The sequence below is a fragment of the Salvia splendens genome, chromosome 12 (genome assembly GCF_004379255.2).
Source record: "Salvia splendens isolate huo1 chromosome 12, SspV2, whole genome shotgun sequence".
Classification (NCBI taxonomy): domain Eukaryota; kingdom Viridiplantae; phylum Streptophyta; class Magnoliopsida; order Lamiales; family Lamiaceae; genus Salvia; species Salvia splendens.
Genome location: NC_056043.1, coordinates 8371837 through 8389519, shown reverse-complemented (window position 1 = coordinate 8389519; position 17683 = coordinate 8371837). Strand labels below are relative to the sequence as shown.

General features: G+C 39.9%; 2 protein-coding genes across 2 annotated transcripts; one reads left to right on the top strand and one right to left on the bottom strand.

Moving 5' to 3' along the window:
* The first annotated feature begins 6673 nt into the window (after window positions 1-6673).
* On the top strand, window positions 6674-10264 carry LOC121759084 (serine/threonine-protein phosphatase 2A activator-like). The gene is made up of 3 exons (XM_042154586.1): window positions 6674-7323; window positions 8204-8699; window positions 9902-10264. The coding sequence occupies exons 1-3, from the start codon at window positions 6693-6695 to the stop codon at window positions 9909-9911; spliced, it is 1137 nt and encodes a 378-aa protein (XP_042010520.1). The 5' UTR covers window positions 6674-6692; the 3' UTR covers window positions 9912-10264.
* A 157-nt stretch (window positions 10265-10421) lies between these two features.
* LOC121759083 (glyceraldehyde-3-phosphate dehydrogenase A, chloroplastic) lies at window positions 10422-12375 on the bottom strand. Its single transcript, XM_042154585.1, has 4 exons — window positions 12165-12375; window positions 11779-12077; window positions 11190-11434; window positions 10422-11100 (listed from the first exon to the last, which is right to left on the bottom strand). Exons 1-4 carry the CDS (start codon window positions 12312-12314, stop codon window positions 10598-10600), a joined length of 1197 nt encoding a protein of 398 aa, XP_042010519.1. The 5' UTR covers window positions 12315-12375; the 3' UTR covers window positions 10422-10597.
* Between the last annotated feature and the right edge of the window lie 5308 nt (window positions 12376-17683).

Below are 17683 nucleotides of genomic sequence, written 5' to 3'. Positions count from 1 at the left end.
CAACATCCCTATAAATATATGGGTGTTGAGTATCATTTCATCATTCAATCAAATACAATAATCTTCTCTAATTGCTTTATTCTCTAAATATGTTGCCTATACCATTTAACTTGGTATCAGAGCGGGTTTGGACTCAGATAAGGTATCATCATCGTCCTTGATACCTTTCTCGGCCCCATCCTGTTTTTTGTTTTTTTTTCTCCTTTTTCCGTTGTACCTGTAACCATAAGCCAAAATGTCAAATGACAACTATATAGTAACCGAAACCTCAGATTCATCTATGGCAGATGAATTTGCCCGGGAGTTTGCCAATTTTATGCGCAATAGTTTTGCGATGAACCAACCAAATCCACCAGAAACAGCTGCTGTGCCATTCAGAATTGACACGCAGCCCCTCCACATTGGTGGGAACAAGTTGAATGGAGAAAATTACGCCCTTTGGTCCGTATTGATGAAGACGGCAATAAGCGGTCGGGGAATGGTCTCTCACGTCACCGGAGTGCCTCCTCCCCCACCGCGAACCGATCCAGCCTTCATACAGTGGCAACAAGCCGATCACTGTGTGATCACTTGGTTAATACAAAACATCGAGCCTCGACTGGTCAGTCGAGTTTCACAACATCTGACGGCGAAGCCTATCTGGGATGCGTTGGCCGTCACATATGGGAGCGGAAGAGATAAAATCCAGGTGTATGATCTTCAGTTCAAAGCAACCACACTGAGACAAGGAAGCAGTTCATTAGAAGAAATATGGAGTCGGTTGGGAGAAATATGGATTTCAATCGACCAAAAACAGACGAACCCAATGAAATGTCCAGAGGATATGGAGATTCATAACAAATTCATACAAGATCAGAGAGTATGTCAGTTTCTCTATGCAATTGATAACAAATATGAAACAACCAAGAGGGAGATACTGAAAATGGACCCGCTTCCCTCCATCGACTATGCGTACAACCTGATTCAGCAGAAGGAGACACGACTCCGAGTGTTACAACAGGCAAACATCGGCGGAGCAGTGGCTCGGATGGAATCGGAACCGGCCTCGCCATCCGAGGGTGGCAGAACCCTACCGGTGGCTCTCGGGGTGGCGATCGCGGCAGCAACGGTGGTGGTCGCGGAGGCGGCAATGGCAGAAATAGGCGAAGTGATGAAGAAGACAAGTCAAAATTGGTGTGTTCCTACTGCAAACGGAAAAGACACACAAAAGATTCATGCTTTGAACTAATTGGGTATCCAGATTGGTGGGAAGAGAAGCAAGGCAAGCCGCCGCAACCGCAAACAACCTGGAACCGTGGCGGGCACGCCGCCGCAGCAGTTGGAGGCGACGAAGGCAACGCCGTGCAGGGGGTCGCGCAAACCGCTGGTGCTGTCCAGCCAGGAGGAAGGACCGAAAATGAAGCTGCTCAGCCGGCGAACACAACCGGGGCAGCAAACTTCGTCGCCGGCAGAAGTGGGAGTGTAATTCACGATTGGAGTGAAGAATTGATGAGAGAAGAGGCGGCGCCCGATTCAGGTAGATTAGGGTTAGGGGGCTCTTTTATTAGAAGCCCCCAAATCTTTGGGAAATTGCAGGTTTTACCCCACCAAAATTCTCAGTCACAATTAGCCCCCAAATCTCCTGAAAATTCTATAATTTCCCAAACTACTTGCCAAAATCGATTTCAGCCCCTCGAGAAGCATGGAGTTGTGTGTGCAGTATCTAATGGCCATGAAAAAAATGATAAATGGAATTTTGACTGTGGGGCAACCGATACCATAACATATGATGCCTCAGACCTTACCAACCTTCAGAAACCTCTAAAATCTCATATCCAAACTGCCAATGGAGAATTTACAGTGGTTGAGGGGGCTGGAACTGTTAACATTTCCCCAACTTTGCAGTTATCAAATTGTCTCTATATTCCTTCGATATCTCATAAGTTATTATCCATTAGTCATGTCACAAAGGAATTGAATTGTACGTTACTAATGCAACCACAATTTTTTCTGTTGCAGGATATCTGAACCGGGGAGATAATTGGGAGTGGCACTGAACGTGATGGGCTTTACTATGTGGATGAGATAGCTCAAAAAGGGACTGTCATGTTAACTCACGGATCAGCTGACCGGAAAGCTTGGCTTTGGCATCGGCGCTTGGGTCATCCATCTATCGGTTACTTAAAATTGTTATTTCCTAGTATTATTCCTAAGCATGACATGCACTGTGAAACTTGCCTTTTATCCAAAAGTCATCGGAACTCTTACCCATTAAGTAATACTCGCGTTGAAACCTCGTTTGCCTTAGTACACCTGATGTTTGGGAGCCCGCACCAGTTATTGGGGGACAAGGTTTTCGATATTACTTAGTTTTTGTGGATGATTGCACTCACATGACCTGGATATATTTCATAAAACAAAAATCTGAAGTTTTGTCACACTTTACCCATTTCTATAATCTTATCCAAACTCAGTTTCACAAAACCATTCAGGTCCTTCGGTCAGATAATGGGGGGGAGGGGGGAGTTCGTTAATTCTAACATGAAACAATTCTTCCAAACCAAAGGCCTTATACACCAAACCACATGTGCTCATACTCCCGAACAAAACGGTGTGGCTGAAAGGAAAAATCGATCTCTCCTCAAAATGACTCGTTCTATGCTTATAGAGTCAAAAGCCCCGACACACTTCTGGCCAGAAGCCATTGCCACCTCAGCCTATCTCTTAAACCGATTGCCCACAAGTATTCTCAAACACAAAACTCCCCTACAAGTCTTGTCCACCTTCACAAAAATTCCTCCGCCCTTGACTCTTGAACCTCGCGTCTTCGGATGCTCCGTTTTTGTCCACATTCCTAAACATGAAAGAACTAAACTATCCCCATGCGCTATTAAATGCGTATTTGTAGGATATGGGGTAAATTAAAATGGGTATAGGTGTTTCGATCCAAAGTCCAATCGGATGTTTGTTACAATGAACTGCAACTTTCTTGAAACTGAGTACTTCTTTACCCATCTTAGCGGTCAGGGAGAGATTAATGTTAGGGATAACAATGATACGGACCCGCTAAGTTGGATCTCAATGCCACTGCCAACGCCAAGCAATCCTGATGCGGATCTAACAGATAAAACAGTAAGCAATTCCGCTGAGCAAGTCTCTGATGTGGTAGAGTCCATTGTGGAAGGTGACATCGCCTTAAATATTTCTCCGTTAAGGTTATCCAATGTAAGTACTCCTGTGGATACAGATAATTGTTTGGCTAACACTGTAAGTGCAGAAGAAAATTCAATTGAGGCCGAAGAAAGGGAAATCGAGGAAGTCGAGGTCGAAGGAGTTGACCCTGACACTGGGAGATACATACTTCCACCAAGGTCAAACAGAGGAGTTACACCCAAAAGGTATACACCCGAGAGGACTGACAGGAAAAAGCGATACTCTATTGTGAACCTAGCCAAAAGCCATTTATCAGAGATGGCTCGGGCCTTTGAGAATGCAATATATGAGGAAGAAGAAATACCACAGACATGGGAAGAAGCTATGAAATACAAGCATTGGAGGGAAGCAATGAAGAAAGATATTGATGCACTGATTCGAAACCACACATGGGAGAAATGTGCTCTACCAGAAGGGAAGCGACCAGTGGGTTGTCGATGGGTCTTCACTATCAAAAGAAGACCTGATGGCTCGATAGAAAGGTACAAGGCACGACTTGTCGCAAAAGGCTATACTCAGACATATGGAGTTGACTATTCTGAGACCTTCTCTCAGTAGCTAAGATGAACACTGTTCGGGTGTTGCTATCTATTGCTGCTAATAGGGACTGGCCATTACACCAGTTTGATGTGACGAATGCCTTCCTACATGGAGAGTTAAAGAAGAAAGAAAAAGTTTACATGGAGGCACCGCCAAGATTTGCAACAGATTTTAAAGTAGATGAAGGGTGCCGATTGAGGAAGACCTTGTATGGATTGAAGCAATCTCCAAGAGTATGGTTTGGAAAGTTTGTTGGGGCAATGATTAGCTACGGATATACACAGAGCAATCCAGACCATACGCTATTTTTTAAGAAGCAGGGTGATAAGATCACATGTTTAATCATATATGTTGATGACATGATTATTACAGGTGACGACCTAGAAGAGATTGAGGAATTAAAGAAGAATCTTTTTCAGGAATTTGAGACGAAGGACTTGGGGAATCTCAAGTACTTTCTTGGGATTGAAGTGTTAAGGTCAACTAAATGGATTTTTCTGCGACAAAGGAAGTATATCTTGGACATCCTAGCAGAGACTGGCCTACTGGAATGTAAACCAGCAGACACTCCTCTGGCAGTTAATCACGGATTACAAATCAGAGAAGGAGCCAAGTTGGCTGACCGTAGTCGATATCAGCGACTAGTCAAAAAACTCATATATCTCTTGCACACTAGGCCAGATATTGCCTATGCAGTTGGGGTCGTAAGTCAGTTCATGCATAAGCCGCAGACAGATCACATGGAGGCAGCACTTAGGATTTGTCGGTATTTGAAGGGAACTCCAGGGCATGGAGTATTGTTCGCCAAAAATGGGCATCTTGAGATTCATGGTTATACAGATGCTGACTGGGCAGGAAACCCAAATGATAGAAAGTCTACAGCAGGCTACTTTACCTTTGTTGGAGGTAACTTGGTAACATGGAGAAGCAAGAAACAGAAGGTGGTGGCTCTTTCGAGTGCTGAAGCAGAATTTCGTGGGATTAAAAGTGGGTTGACCGAGATTTTATGGTTAAGGAAATTGTTGAAAGAAATTAATCTCCCTCCAAGCAAGTGCCAGTTGTACTGTGATAACAAAGCCGCTATAAACATCTCACAAAATCCAGTACAACATGATCGAACGAAGCATGTGGAGGTTGACAGACACTTCATCAAAGAAAACATTGAAAATGAGATTGTTGAACTCCCTTTTGTTCGCTCTGAGGATCAACTTGCCTACATCCTAACTAAAGCAGTCAACTCAAGGAGCTTTGAAGATGTGCTTTCCAAATTGAGTTTTGGAGATCCCAACACTCAATTTGAGGGAGAGTGTTGAGAAAAGAAAGCATCAATAAGCATTAAAGAAGAATGAAGTTCCAAGAATAGAGTTCCAAGAAGCATTGAAGATGTGCATGCCTTGTTCCAATAATAGTGTAGTTCCATGAATATACATTTATTGTAGGATCTCAAAGGTCACCAACATCCCTATAAATATATGGGTGTTGAGTACCATTTCATCATTCAATCAAATACAATAATCTTCTCTCATTGCTTTCTTTTCTAAATATGTTGTCTATACCATTTAACTAAAGGCTTTCACAACATTGTAGCAAAATCTCTTGTGGATAGTTATTTTAAACATGAAACCGTTGGTAATCTTCCTCGAGTTTAATTTTTTTTTTCAATTTAGATGACTTAATCAATATTATACTATCTCTATGACTCCGTTCACTACAAATAGATAAAATTGTAAATAACACGAGTTTTAATGCGCAATTGGTAAAATAAAAGAGGAAAAAAATAGTGGAAGTAATATCTGTATTAATAGATTGTGGGGTCCACATTTAGAGTGATGCGTATGATTAGTATTTGTTTAAAAATTTCCATATTTAGATGGTCTAATTTTGGTGGACTACCCAAAATGATAAATTAGTCTATTTTTTTGAAGGAGATATTATAAAAAAACTCAAACTTATTTTAGTGTAAATGTCACATCAAATATGATTTTACTCCAACCACTTACACTAAACTCAAATTTAAAAGAATTTTCTTTATATTATATTTTTTTTACTCACAAAATTTATAAAACTTTTAAGTTTAGATTTAGTGTAAACTTAAAAATAAGTAATTTTTTTCTAAAAAAACAAAAACGGAATTGGTTTTGGAGTACTATTGGAGTTAATTATCTATATCCCATTTTAGGTTTTAGTGTATCCTTGGAGATGGTCTTAATACAATTTTAGAAATTTTAATTAAGTAATCTTCAAGTTTTGAGTTATTTAATTTATATTATAAATAACAAAGATAAAAAAATAAGTCATATCAAAATTTTAGTATCGTATCAATATTAAAATAAATCATAGTATTAAAAAGTCGTTATAGCGAGAATTTCTACAAGGTATAGTTTTAGTAATCAATTTTCGCTACAGTAACAATCTATTCTTATTTAGGGTTTAAGTGGAATGCTAATTGCTAATAGTATAATGTTTGAAAAAGTTCTAATATGATTTGTAGCATGGAATAATGATGTATTGTTGATCACCTAAGTAAATATTACATCCTTCATTATAAATATTATCTTGACTGAATACTAATTTTAAGAATTGTAAATTAAAATGAATGACATTCAAGTTAAATTTATACTCTTTTCCTTCCATTCGATGATTTGGGGATTTGGGAATTACATATATTTTAATGTGTAGGAGAAAAGATGAAAAAGTAGAATTATAAAATAAAAAAGAATAAAAAATAGTTTTAATAAATGAATATGAACTGTTTTTATAAAACTAAAAAAAATGAAATTTAATTCTATAACAAAAAATAAGTGAAATAAATGAATAAATATATGATCAACACCAAAATTAATAAAAGTAAGAATAAAAACTTGACCATATCTAAAATTACATTATATTCCTAGAAGAGTTCAAAATAATATCGCAACTATAAAATCTAGCATTTGCGACACAGTGACCAGAAGCCAAAAATGGAACCCTCACCGGACCACCACCACCACCACCACCAAGAGCCGCACTCATCAGTCTGCGCCAAGTGCGGTGGACCCGCCGCCTTCCCCACCCCTCCGCCCCCCTCCGACACCCCTTCCTACATCCCCATCCGTTTCCCCGCCGTCAACCTCCCCCCTTCCCCCACCAACACCAGAGAAACCATCATGCGCACCCCCGTCCCCCACGCCGAGAAGGTCCAACCCCTCACTCTCCCCCACCAATTCACCGCCCCCTCCAAGCGAATCCGCTCCCCCGACGACCTCTCCACCTTCCACTCCTCCCCCTCCTTCCGCAACTTCCTCGGCTTCGTCGTCTCCCTCTCTGAATCCACCAAATCTCGCAAGCTCTCCGATCCCTGCCACGTTTCCCCCACCGTCCAAACCCTAGTCTCGATTCTGCAGAAACTGACTGACTTCGTCGACGAAATCCCTCCCGCGCCGCAGTCTGCTCGGTATGGAAACGTCTCCTACCGTGTGTGGCACGAGCGGATGAGTGCCGAGGCCGAGGCGTTTATGCTCATGTTTCTGCCGCCTCAGCTTCGCGACGCTACCGTGGAAATTGTGCCGTATTTTACCGATGGATTTGGCAATGCGCTGCGAATCGATTATGGTAGGAAACATGTTTCTTTGATTGTGGATTGGTACCTTTTTCAATAGATTTGATTGAGGCCATTATTCATCAAGAGTTTATTTTACTAAATTCATTTCATAGTTATACACTTCTAAACTGTACCTTCTAGGGTTTTTTTTTCTGTGTCACTGTTTTACTTTTTGTATCACTGCGATTATTTATGCAACTAATATAAAATTGAGATTCATGAGTATTTGATGCCTTTGGTGAAAGTAAGAGAAAATCCAATAGTATTTATGTAACTGACTGGAAACAAAAATGAATCATTGTTCAAGCTCTATGGAGTATACATTAGTTAAACATATAGTTTTGTTTTATTCAAAGAGGGCAAAATTATAAAGTTAGAGATTCTGAATACTTTTAACTTGTTGAATAGTATTTTGTTTAATTTTTAGGTTATTTAAGTGTTAGAAGATGCTGCTTTGGCACATCTCAATACTGTACTTATATGTTATAAGTCCAATTTTTTGATCTATAGTATCGTTATTACAACATAATTTCATACATATGTATATGCATGGATATTGTTTTTACTTTTCTGTCTTCAAGGACATTGGTTCTAACATTTTTTGCAGTCGCACACTCGGACTATAAACCCCTTATAAATGGAAAACTGATGTTTCATAACATAAGGGTGAAATTAGAATATTTGGATTGTCGGTATTAAAACCCTATGTATATTCACTAGTCCGTTTTGTATGTTTGCTAGTGAGATATATTATGCACTGATGTGAACATGATAGTGAAATTATTTGTTTACTTGTAGATTTTTGTGGATTCTGTGTTTGTTTTATCTAGCTATCTGTTGGGAAACTAAACTAATGATGGGATCTTTTAACTCTGCTCCTCTTTTACATAGGAACTGGCCATGAGACAAATTTTGCAGCATGGTTGTATTGCTTGGCCAAACTAGGTGTTGTGTCAGAAGAGGATTATCAAGCCTTGGTGTCAAGAGTATTCTTCAAATACATGGAGTTAATGAGAAAATTACAAATCACTTATAGCTTAGAGCCTGCAGGATCCCATGGTGTGTGGGGACTTGATGACTACCATTTCTTGCCATACATATTTGGGTCATCACAATTGATTGATCACAAGTATATGAAGCCAAAGTCCATTCATAATGATGATATATTAGAGAATTTCTGTAATGAATACTTGTACCTCTCTTGTGTTGTTTTTGTGAAGAAGGTGAAAAAGGGGTTGTTTGCTGAGCATTCACCTATGTTGGATGACATTAGTGGTGTTCCTAATTGGAAGAAGGTGAATGGTGGGCTGCTAAAGATGTATAAAGTAGAAGTTCTGGAGAAGGTTCCTATTATGCAGCACTTTCTCTTTGGTTCAATTATCAAATGGTATGTGGTCTTTGATTCTTTAACTTCTTTGCGTTAGTACTTTGGGTTACATTGTTCAGTTGCTCTCATCTCATTTACTTTTCATTAGCTCTTATTTTGAAAACTATCCAGTAAAGCTAAGATATGGAACACTTAATATTTCTCTTGAATATGGAATGGCCGAATACATACTGTTTTGGATATTGCTGACTTGGATGCTTGGTTTAGGTGTAACTTTCCTACCCTTCCCAGGATAAAATTTGTTCTCTAATCCTTTTATAGGGTAAGCTTATAGCTGTAAATATGAAAATGTCTTCTGGGTATGTGACAAGAAATGCCAGAAATGATATCACCTAGTATGTGTTGCATAACGTTGTCGTATGATTGGTAAAACCACTAATTTCATGAATTAGGTATGCAGTGCATGGTGAATAATTTACGTATATACAACCTCATTCGAGGCTGTTTTCTACACTACTTATTCAGATGATTTATACCTATTTACATTAGGGAGAGTGTTCTTGTGTCAAGTTTCACATTACATCAGCTGTACCTTCAATTTCCCTTAATCATCATAGTTATTAAAGGCACAAAGGCTCCTGGAGCCTCAAGCGCAAGACTCTAAAAGGGGATGCAAGAGGAACATACAAAAACCTATTCGAGCAACTTAGCTACTATTCGGTTTAGAGGAAATGAATTTGTTTCTGTAATCTGAAAGAAATTTTAATTTCTTAATGCATATTTGTGCTGCATGGTTTTCTTGACTTTGATAATCACATGAATTGTCGGCCAAAGGAAAATTTATCCTTACAAACTCTACAATTCTGTCACCTATAATTTTCATATCAATGAACAGCATTAATTCACGTTGGAATGTTTATCTTAGATCTGAAGTTATCATAGGCACATTTCTCAGAATGAAATCTGGAAGCAGATGATTCTGTTTCATCGGTTACTTGATGGTCTTACTATGTTCTGAAATTTTTAATAGTTTGTTGCATATAATCGATTAACTACATTGGCAGACATGTACCCTCAACCAAGAACTGTTATTGTGATATTTTTTTGCTTTGCCTAATGATAATGACTAGTGCATGATAAAAATCTCACTCTATGGAGTTGAAAATATACATCCTGCTTATCTGATCTTAAGTAGCTGAAGAAACTTGACTCAACGACATCTTCGTTGGTATTGGTGATTCACTCACGTAATCATTTTGCAGGCCGGAATGAGAGATGGAACAGGCAAATTGTTTCAGAATTAAGTTCTGGAGGGGCCTTATCTGATGCATACAGAGTCCAATTTATTATCTCCTGTTATTGCATTTTGTGGATATATGGCACCCTGAAACTTTGCCGCTACTGAATGTTGCAGAATCAGACTATTCTCCTTAGTTCAACAGTGAGTCGTATTCTGCGACTACAGGTTTATATTTTAAAGCTCGGATGCTACTACTTCATAATCCCATCGTTTGTACTCCCTCTATGGCATGCTGGCCGTCGTATATGCCACAACCATACTCTTTTATACGTACTCAGTATTCTAGCAGATATTGGGTGTATTGTATTTATTGTCGTTTTTTCTATTTTCTTGAGATTAAGGTATCCTGGACAATGCTGACCACATGTTGAAATAGGATCTGATCTGATCTGATGAGATGGTAATTTTATTGCTAGAAAACAGTCCTGAACTTGAAATGGAAACATCACATTTTGAATACCAAGATAAACCAGAATCCTTGATGAACTCGAATAAATGGTTGATCTTTATTATGGTATGCGTAGATAGGTACAACAAAAGTTGAAGTATGTAAATACAATAAGCAGGATGGAAAATTGTTTGCTTCACCAATACAATTCCGAAACGAAACAAGAGTAGTCTACAAACAATAGAAAAGATTAGGAAAGAAGGCCTTTCATCATTTCCAGTTGTTAGCAACAATATCAGCAAGATCAACCACCCTCTGTGAGTATCCCCACTCATTGTCATACCAAGCAATCACCTTCACCATGTCATCTCCCATGACCATGGTGAGCGACGAATCCACGGTGGAGGAGACGTCGCTGCAGCGGAAGTCGACTGAGACGAGAGGCTCATCGCACACAGACAAGATGCCGCTAAGCTCATTGCTGGCGGACGCCCTGAAAGCCTCGTTCACTTCCTCAGCAAAGGTCTTCTTCTCGACCTGCACCACGAGGTCCACCACAGACACGTTAGGTGTCGGGACACGGAGAGCAATGCCGTTGAGCTTGCCCTTGAGCTGGGGGAGCACAAGTGCCACGGCCTTGGCTGCACCGGTGGATGTCGGCACAATGTTGAGGGCTGCCGCTCTCGCACGCCTCAGGTCACGGTGGCTAGCGTCGAGCAGCCTCTGGTCTCCGGTGTAGGAGTGGGTGGTGGTCATAGTTCCCTTGATGATACCTACATTTCACCAATCAACCAACACCATCACTTATTTTTTGCAATTGCCTTGACTCAACCCAAAACCAAAAAGGTAAAAAAGAACTCACCGAACTTTTGGTCAAGGACTTTAACGAATGGGGCGAGGCAGTTGGTGGTGCAGGAGGCGTTGCTGATGATGGTGTCGGCGTGGCTGTAGTCATCGGCGTTGACACCAACCACATAGGTCGGGATGTCACCCTTGCCGGGAGCGGTGATGAGCACCTTCTTCGCGCCTGCCTGGATGTGCTTGCCGGCACCGTCTCTGTCCACGAACACTCCCGTTCCCTCGATCACAAGATCAATGCCCAACTCCCTATAACGCAACGCATCAAAGAATAAGTAAAGTTGCAAATAATATATATCTATTAATATGAGGAGTGTCTCAAAAACAAAATAATGAAGGCACTGCACAAAACAGGTAATATCATACTAATGTGCAGTTCAGACAGCCCGTAACAGAGCATGTAGAAAAACAAGTCAAGTTGCAACTTGCAAGCAATATATAAGGGCTACCCCAACTGCATTAGTATATGACATTTTTGGCAGTGTCTCAAAAAGTAAACAATGAGGCACTGCCTGAAATGGACAATATCATACTGATGTGCAGTTCAGATAGCCCTAACTTCGTTCCTGTAGTAACGAAAGCGGAATTATTACCCCCACGGGAGGTTAGAAGGGTTGCGGTTGGAGACGACTTTGATGACCTTGCCATCGACAGAGATACCGTCAGTGCCAACGGGCTTGACATCAGCGTCGAAGATGCCGAGCGTGGAGTCGTATTTGAGGAGGTGGGAAGCCTGCTTGACGCCGCCGGTGTCGTTGATGGCAATGACGTCGAGAGGGGAGTCCTTCCTCCCATGCCAACACCTCAAGAAGTTCCTCCCAATCCGACCGAAACCATTGATAGCCACTTTAAGCTTGGCCTCCACCACTCCCCTCTTGTTGCCACCACCAACCTTTTTCCATTAAAACCACACACATTATAATAAAAACAGAGCATGTGCACATAGTTAAGCAAGTGAGGATTAATGAGAAGCACTGACAACGGAGGTTTGGAAGGCGATAAGGGAGAGGAAGTCATCGTTGGAGCGCTTGGGGAAGGGGAGAGAGGCGGAGGAGGTGCGGAGGCCGGAGAAGTCGGAGAAGGCCTTGCTGCAGCCAACCTGCAGAGAGGAAAGAGCAGAAGAAGCCATGATTGAATGCAGCAGCAACACCAGTTGAGGTGGAAGTTTAAGTAGTGGATATATAGATGAGGTATGGTAAGCTGTTTATGGATCAGATTTTTGATGATATGTTAGCCTCTCGTCTCATTGTATGGCTGAGCTTCTCTATTATTGTCTCACTGTATTATTATGTCTATGTGTTGTGCCATTTAATCTTACTTTTTTTCCTTTGTCGTCACTAAATTAAATTGAGATTCTAACTATTGAATTTTGGGACTTACTTTGGTTATGCATTCATTCTAATTAAATATTGATTACGATTGATAAATTTGAGTTGATGAACTAACTGTAGTTGGATTTAATTAGGATGAGAGTGTTGTGCATCTGGTGCGCGCAGACAAGTCTCTGCGCACAAATGAATTCAATTCTTTATAATGAAATTATTATTGAGAATTAATCAATTTTAATTGAAATTCAATGAACACTAATTAAAAAAATACTCCAATACTCATCATTCACGTAGCTAATTACTAAAAAATAAACCGGCCATTAACGTTTTACAGATAAGACCGTTGGGCTTATTAAGGCCCAAACTTGATTATATTAATAAGTGGAGACCAGACTTCTCAGCTACGCAACTACTATTCCGTATATTAAGAGTGTCCACAATGGTGGCCCTTGAAGGCCACCATTCGTGGCTCTCATGTGGCTTCCGTAATGGTAAAGTCAACAAAACTATCAAAAATAACAAGGGCCACCAAATGTGGCCCTCTTTAAAAAAAATTAATTTGTTTATTTTTTTAATATTATTTTTTAATTTAAGTCTAATAAATTTTATTAGTTTTAAATTTATGATATTTATAAATTTAATTAAAGTAAAATAATGTGGATTGTAAATTAGAAAATTCACAACCTAGAAAAAATGTAACAATAACTTCGTTGTATTATATTGAAATAGGAAAATTATACAACGAAAGTGACATAATTTAAAAACAACAAGCCGGAAACCCAAATCACTCTGCAGCGCCCCTTCTACGGTTCCAGACCTCTTCAACCATATCAACCTGCAGTGAATCATGCGATATTTGGCTCCGCATATCGGTGTACCTCTGGATCAAGTATTCATTACTACGTGGTACACCCATCTGTATGGGATCCATGGCAATACCCGAGCTCGTACTAGCACCTTCTTCGGGTGTCCATCGCTCTGCAGCAAATCCTTCGTCATCTATTATCATATTGTGCAATATGATACATGCAGTCATGATGTCTGCGACATCATTTTCGTGCCATTGTCGAGCCGGGCACCGTATAATGGCCCATCGCGCTTGCAGTACACCAAAAGCTCGCTCAACGTCCTTCCTAGCACCCTCTTGTTTTTTCGCGAAGTAGGTTTGCTTCGGCCCAACGGGTTATCGGATCGTCTTCACAAACACGGGCCAGCGAGGGTATATCCCATCGGCCAAATAGTACCCCATGTTGTACTGAGTTCCGTTGGCCGTGAATCTCACTTGCGGCCCCTCACCCCGACTCTCGTCATTAAACAAGTGTGACGATCGTAGAACGTTGATGTCGTTGTTCGATCCAGCGACACCAAAATACGCATGCCAGATTCGCAAGCGGTAATCAGCAATGGCTTCCAAAATCATCGTGGGATGTCTGCCTTTGAAGCCAGAAGTGAACTGCCCCTTCCAAGCCACTGGACAGTTCCTCCACTCCCAGTGCATGCAATCGATGCTCCCCAACATCCCCGGAAAATGATGTGCAGTCCCGTGCATAGCAATCAATCTCTGGCTATCATCGGCCGATGGCTTCCGTAGATACTCCCCTTTGAAGATATCCTTGATCCCCCTGCAAAACTGCCTCAACGTCTGTAGTCCAGTCGTTTCGCCCATCTGTAGGTATTCATCGAACATGCCAGCGGGCCCGGCATAGGCAAGCTGTCTAATTGCCATCGTACACTTCTGGAAAGTCGACAAGCCGGGTCGGCCGGTGGCATCATATCGCAAGTTGAAGCACCTGAACCGCTGCGCCAAACACGTCGCTATATGGACGAAGAGATTTTTCGACATTCTGAATCGCCGACGGAAAACTTCTGGCGGATAACGGGCGTTGTCGTTGAAGTAGTCCTCCATCAACCTGCGGTCTGCCCCGACATGATCACGATCGAAAAATCGCCGATGATGGAATGGCCGGCCGACTGCCACCGCCGCCTCAGCCGCCGCCTCCGCCGCCTCTTCCGCTTCACGTTGCACCGCCGCAACAAGGTTTTGGAACTCTAGATCTACCGCTTGTTGAAATTGTTCATCGTCGGAATCCATAATTGCAAGGTTAAATTGAAGTTGGAAGGGAAGATTGGAGGAAAATGGGAGTAAAATGGAGTTGGAAAATGGAGTGGAAATGTAGTATATTTATGCACAAAATTTCGAAAAAAAAAAAAAAAAAAAATTATTTTCCGCGGCCCAGCCGCGATTCGCGGCGCTTGCAATGGGAGGGCCGCGGCTCACACGGCTCAGCCGCGTGAAGGCCGCGGCCGTGGCTCAGCCACGCTTCTCGCCTCTCCGCCCCGGCTCTCGGCCTTTGCAATGGGGGGCCGCGCGCCGAGCCGCAGGCCGCGGCTCCCCCATTGTGGACACCCTAAGGCCCATTTTACTTATAGGGCCAACGACGGTTGGGAAACTACTACACTTTTCTACTAAATCAATCAAATTTTGTAAATTACTAGTAGTATTATTTTCATTTTCTGTGATTTTTTTAGTACCCCTTATTTGTTGTATAATGATTCTTTTAGTACTTTTTGCATAGAGTAAAGGCCAAAATTGGTCCTGAACATATAGTCATTTTACGATTTTGGTCCTAAACATTATCTTTTGGATTTTTTGGTCCTGCACATATGGACATTTGATCATTTTGGTCCTGCACATATGGAAATTTGATCATTTTGGTCCCCCGTCAACATTTTCGTTAAAAACTAACGGTCAACATTATCTTTTGGATTTTTTGGTCCTGCACATATGTATATTTGATCATTTTGGTCCTGCACATATGGAATTTTGATCATTTTGGTCCTCCGTCAACATTTTCGTTAAAAACTAACGGTCAACGGCCGATTTTTGACTAAAACAATGGGTTGGGTCGGGTCGTGTTTGGGTCGGGTTTGGGTTACACGTTAAGAAAAAAAATAATTATTTTTTATTAATTAAAAAATTATAAAACTTTAATTTTTAGTTATTTTTGTTGATTAAAAATATTATAACGACTAAAACATGATGTTATTATACGATTTAAACATGATATTACACAATAAAATAAAAAATTACCAAATTAAAATAATCATTTTTTAATCAAAATAATAAAATTAAAGTATATTAATATTAAATCTATATAATAAAATTAAATAATTAAAAAATTATTTTTAATAAAATCTAAGCATAATATTTTCTTCAAATTCATGAAAAAATTAATTAAAAAATACTATACTTTAATTTTATTAATTAAAAAATATTAATTAATTTTTTAAGAATATTATGCTTAGATTTTAACGAAAATATTATGCTTAGATTTTAAGAAAATATTATTTTTTTCTTAACGTATAACCCAAACCCGACCCAAACACGACCCGACCCAACCCATTGTTTTAGTCAAAAATCGGCCGTTGACCGTTAGTTTTTAACGAAAATGTTGACGGAGGACCAAAATGATCAAAATTCCATATGTGCAGGACCAAAATGATCAAATGTACATATGTGCAGGACTAAAAAATCCAAAAGATAATGTTGATCGTTAGTTTTTAACGGAAATATTGACGGAGGACCAAAATGATCAAATGTCCATATGTGCAGGACCAAAAAATCCAAAAGATAATGTTTAGGACCAAAATCGTAAAATGGCTATATGTTCAGGACCAATTTTGGCCTTTACTCTTTTGCATAATGTTCCAAACTCTTTCTACTCCATAATTATTAATTTAATTTTCTTTTTTGAAGTACTTTATTTGAAGGAAATAGCCGAGCTGGTGGACGGAAGGAGTACACATTTTATACTAGTAGTACAAAATGATGAAAAAGAAATCACAATATTATTATGAAAGAAAAAGTGAAAATTGAACCAAGCGAATATCCACATTATATTCTTTATAATATTCTTATCTCCAAATTCGATTTTCCAGAATTTTCCATCATTTTTGGATGCTAAGAATGAACTTTCCACCCTATTTCCTAGTCTAATTATATTGAAAATAGTTATCTTTAAAACCACGTGCAATACGTGTAACAAAGATATGTACAGGTGCAGAGCCACTATTATACGATTATAACAATCGTTTTAATATTGTGGTATCAGTTAGTAATTTTATTACACAAACATTAATGTAAATTTTTTAATTTAGAGTACTAAGTTCTCGTCATCTCGACGTGTCGTGTAGCTGCACCGCGTATATTTCTTAAGTATTTTGGAAACCTTAAAATTTACTACTACTATTGCTTATAACTTTTTTATATACTTCATCGACCTGTTATTAGGAGTCTCATTTCTTGATAATACGAGTTTTAAGAAATGTTAAGAAAAGACTAGAAAAAAGTTAATTGTATATTATTAATTTTAAATAAAATATGAGTGGAATGAATTAGTGGATAATGAGACTCTATTACCATTTATAGTAAAATTGAATCGGGACTCTCGTTTTCGGACTCTTGTTTACGACGACGAGGGTCAGGGAGTACAAACGTGCGAATTGTTTTTAGGTCATCCACAATAAGAATAACCCAGTAATAGCCCAGCCATAGCCTAGCCACTGCCACATCATCAGCACTAAAAATCCTCCTGTCACATCATAAATAGCCCAGTCATAGCCTAGCCACATCATAAATAGCCCAGCCACATCAATAGCCACATCACTAATAACAATTATATAAAATGACATAATTAACAATCACACAATATACGGAATTTAATTTACGAGACATATACGGGAAACATTAATAATACTATTAAAAATTTAAAAAGTACAATAATTTAAAAATATTACAATAATTAAAAAAAGTACAATAATTTTTTAAAAAGTATATATAGTGGTGCGAATGAAAATAACAAGCAAGTCGCGTATATATAGTGTTTCGGAAAAAAAAAATAAATAAATAAAAATTCGCGCTAGGCGGTGCGCTAGGCGATCCGGACGCTGCAATAGCGCCTAGCGGATCGCCTAGCGCACCGCCTAGCGCCGCGGAACCGCCGAGCGCTAGGCGGTTTTTTATCGCGAAATCCGCTAGGCGGTTGCAATAGATATCCTAGCGCACCGCCTAGCGCCGGCGCTCGGCTAGGCGGTGCGCTAGGCGCTATCGTGGATGCTCTTAGTTTATTGTCTCCACTCTCATCAGAACGCGTTGACGAACATTATACAC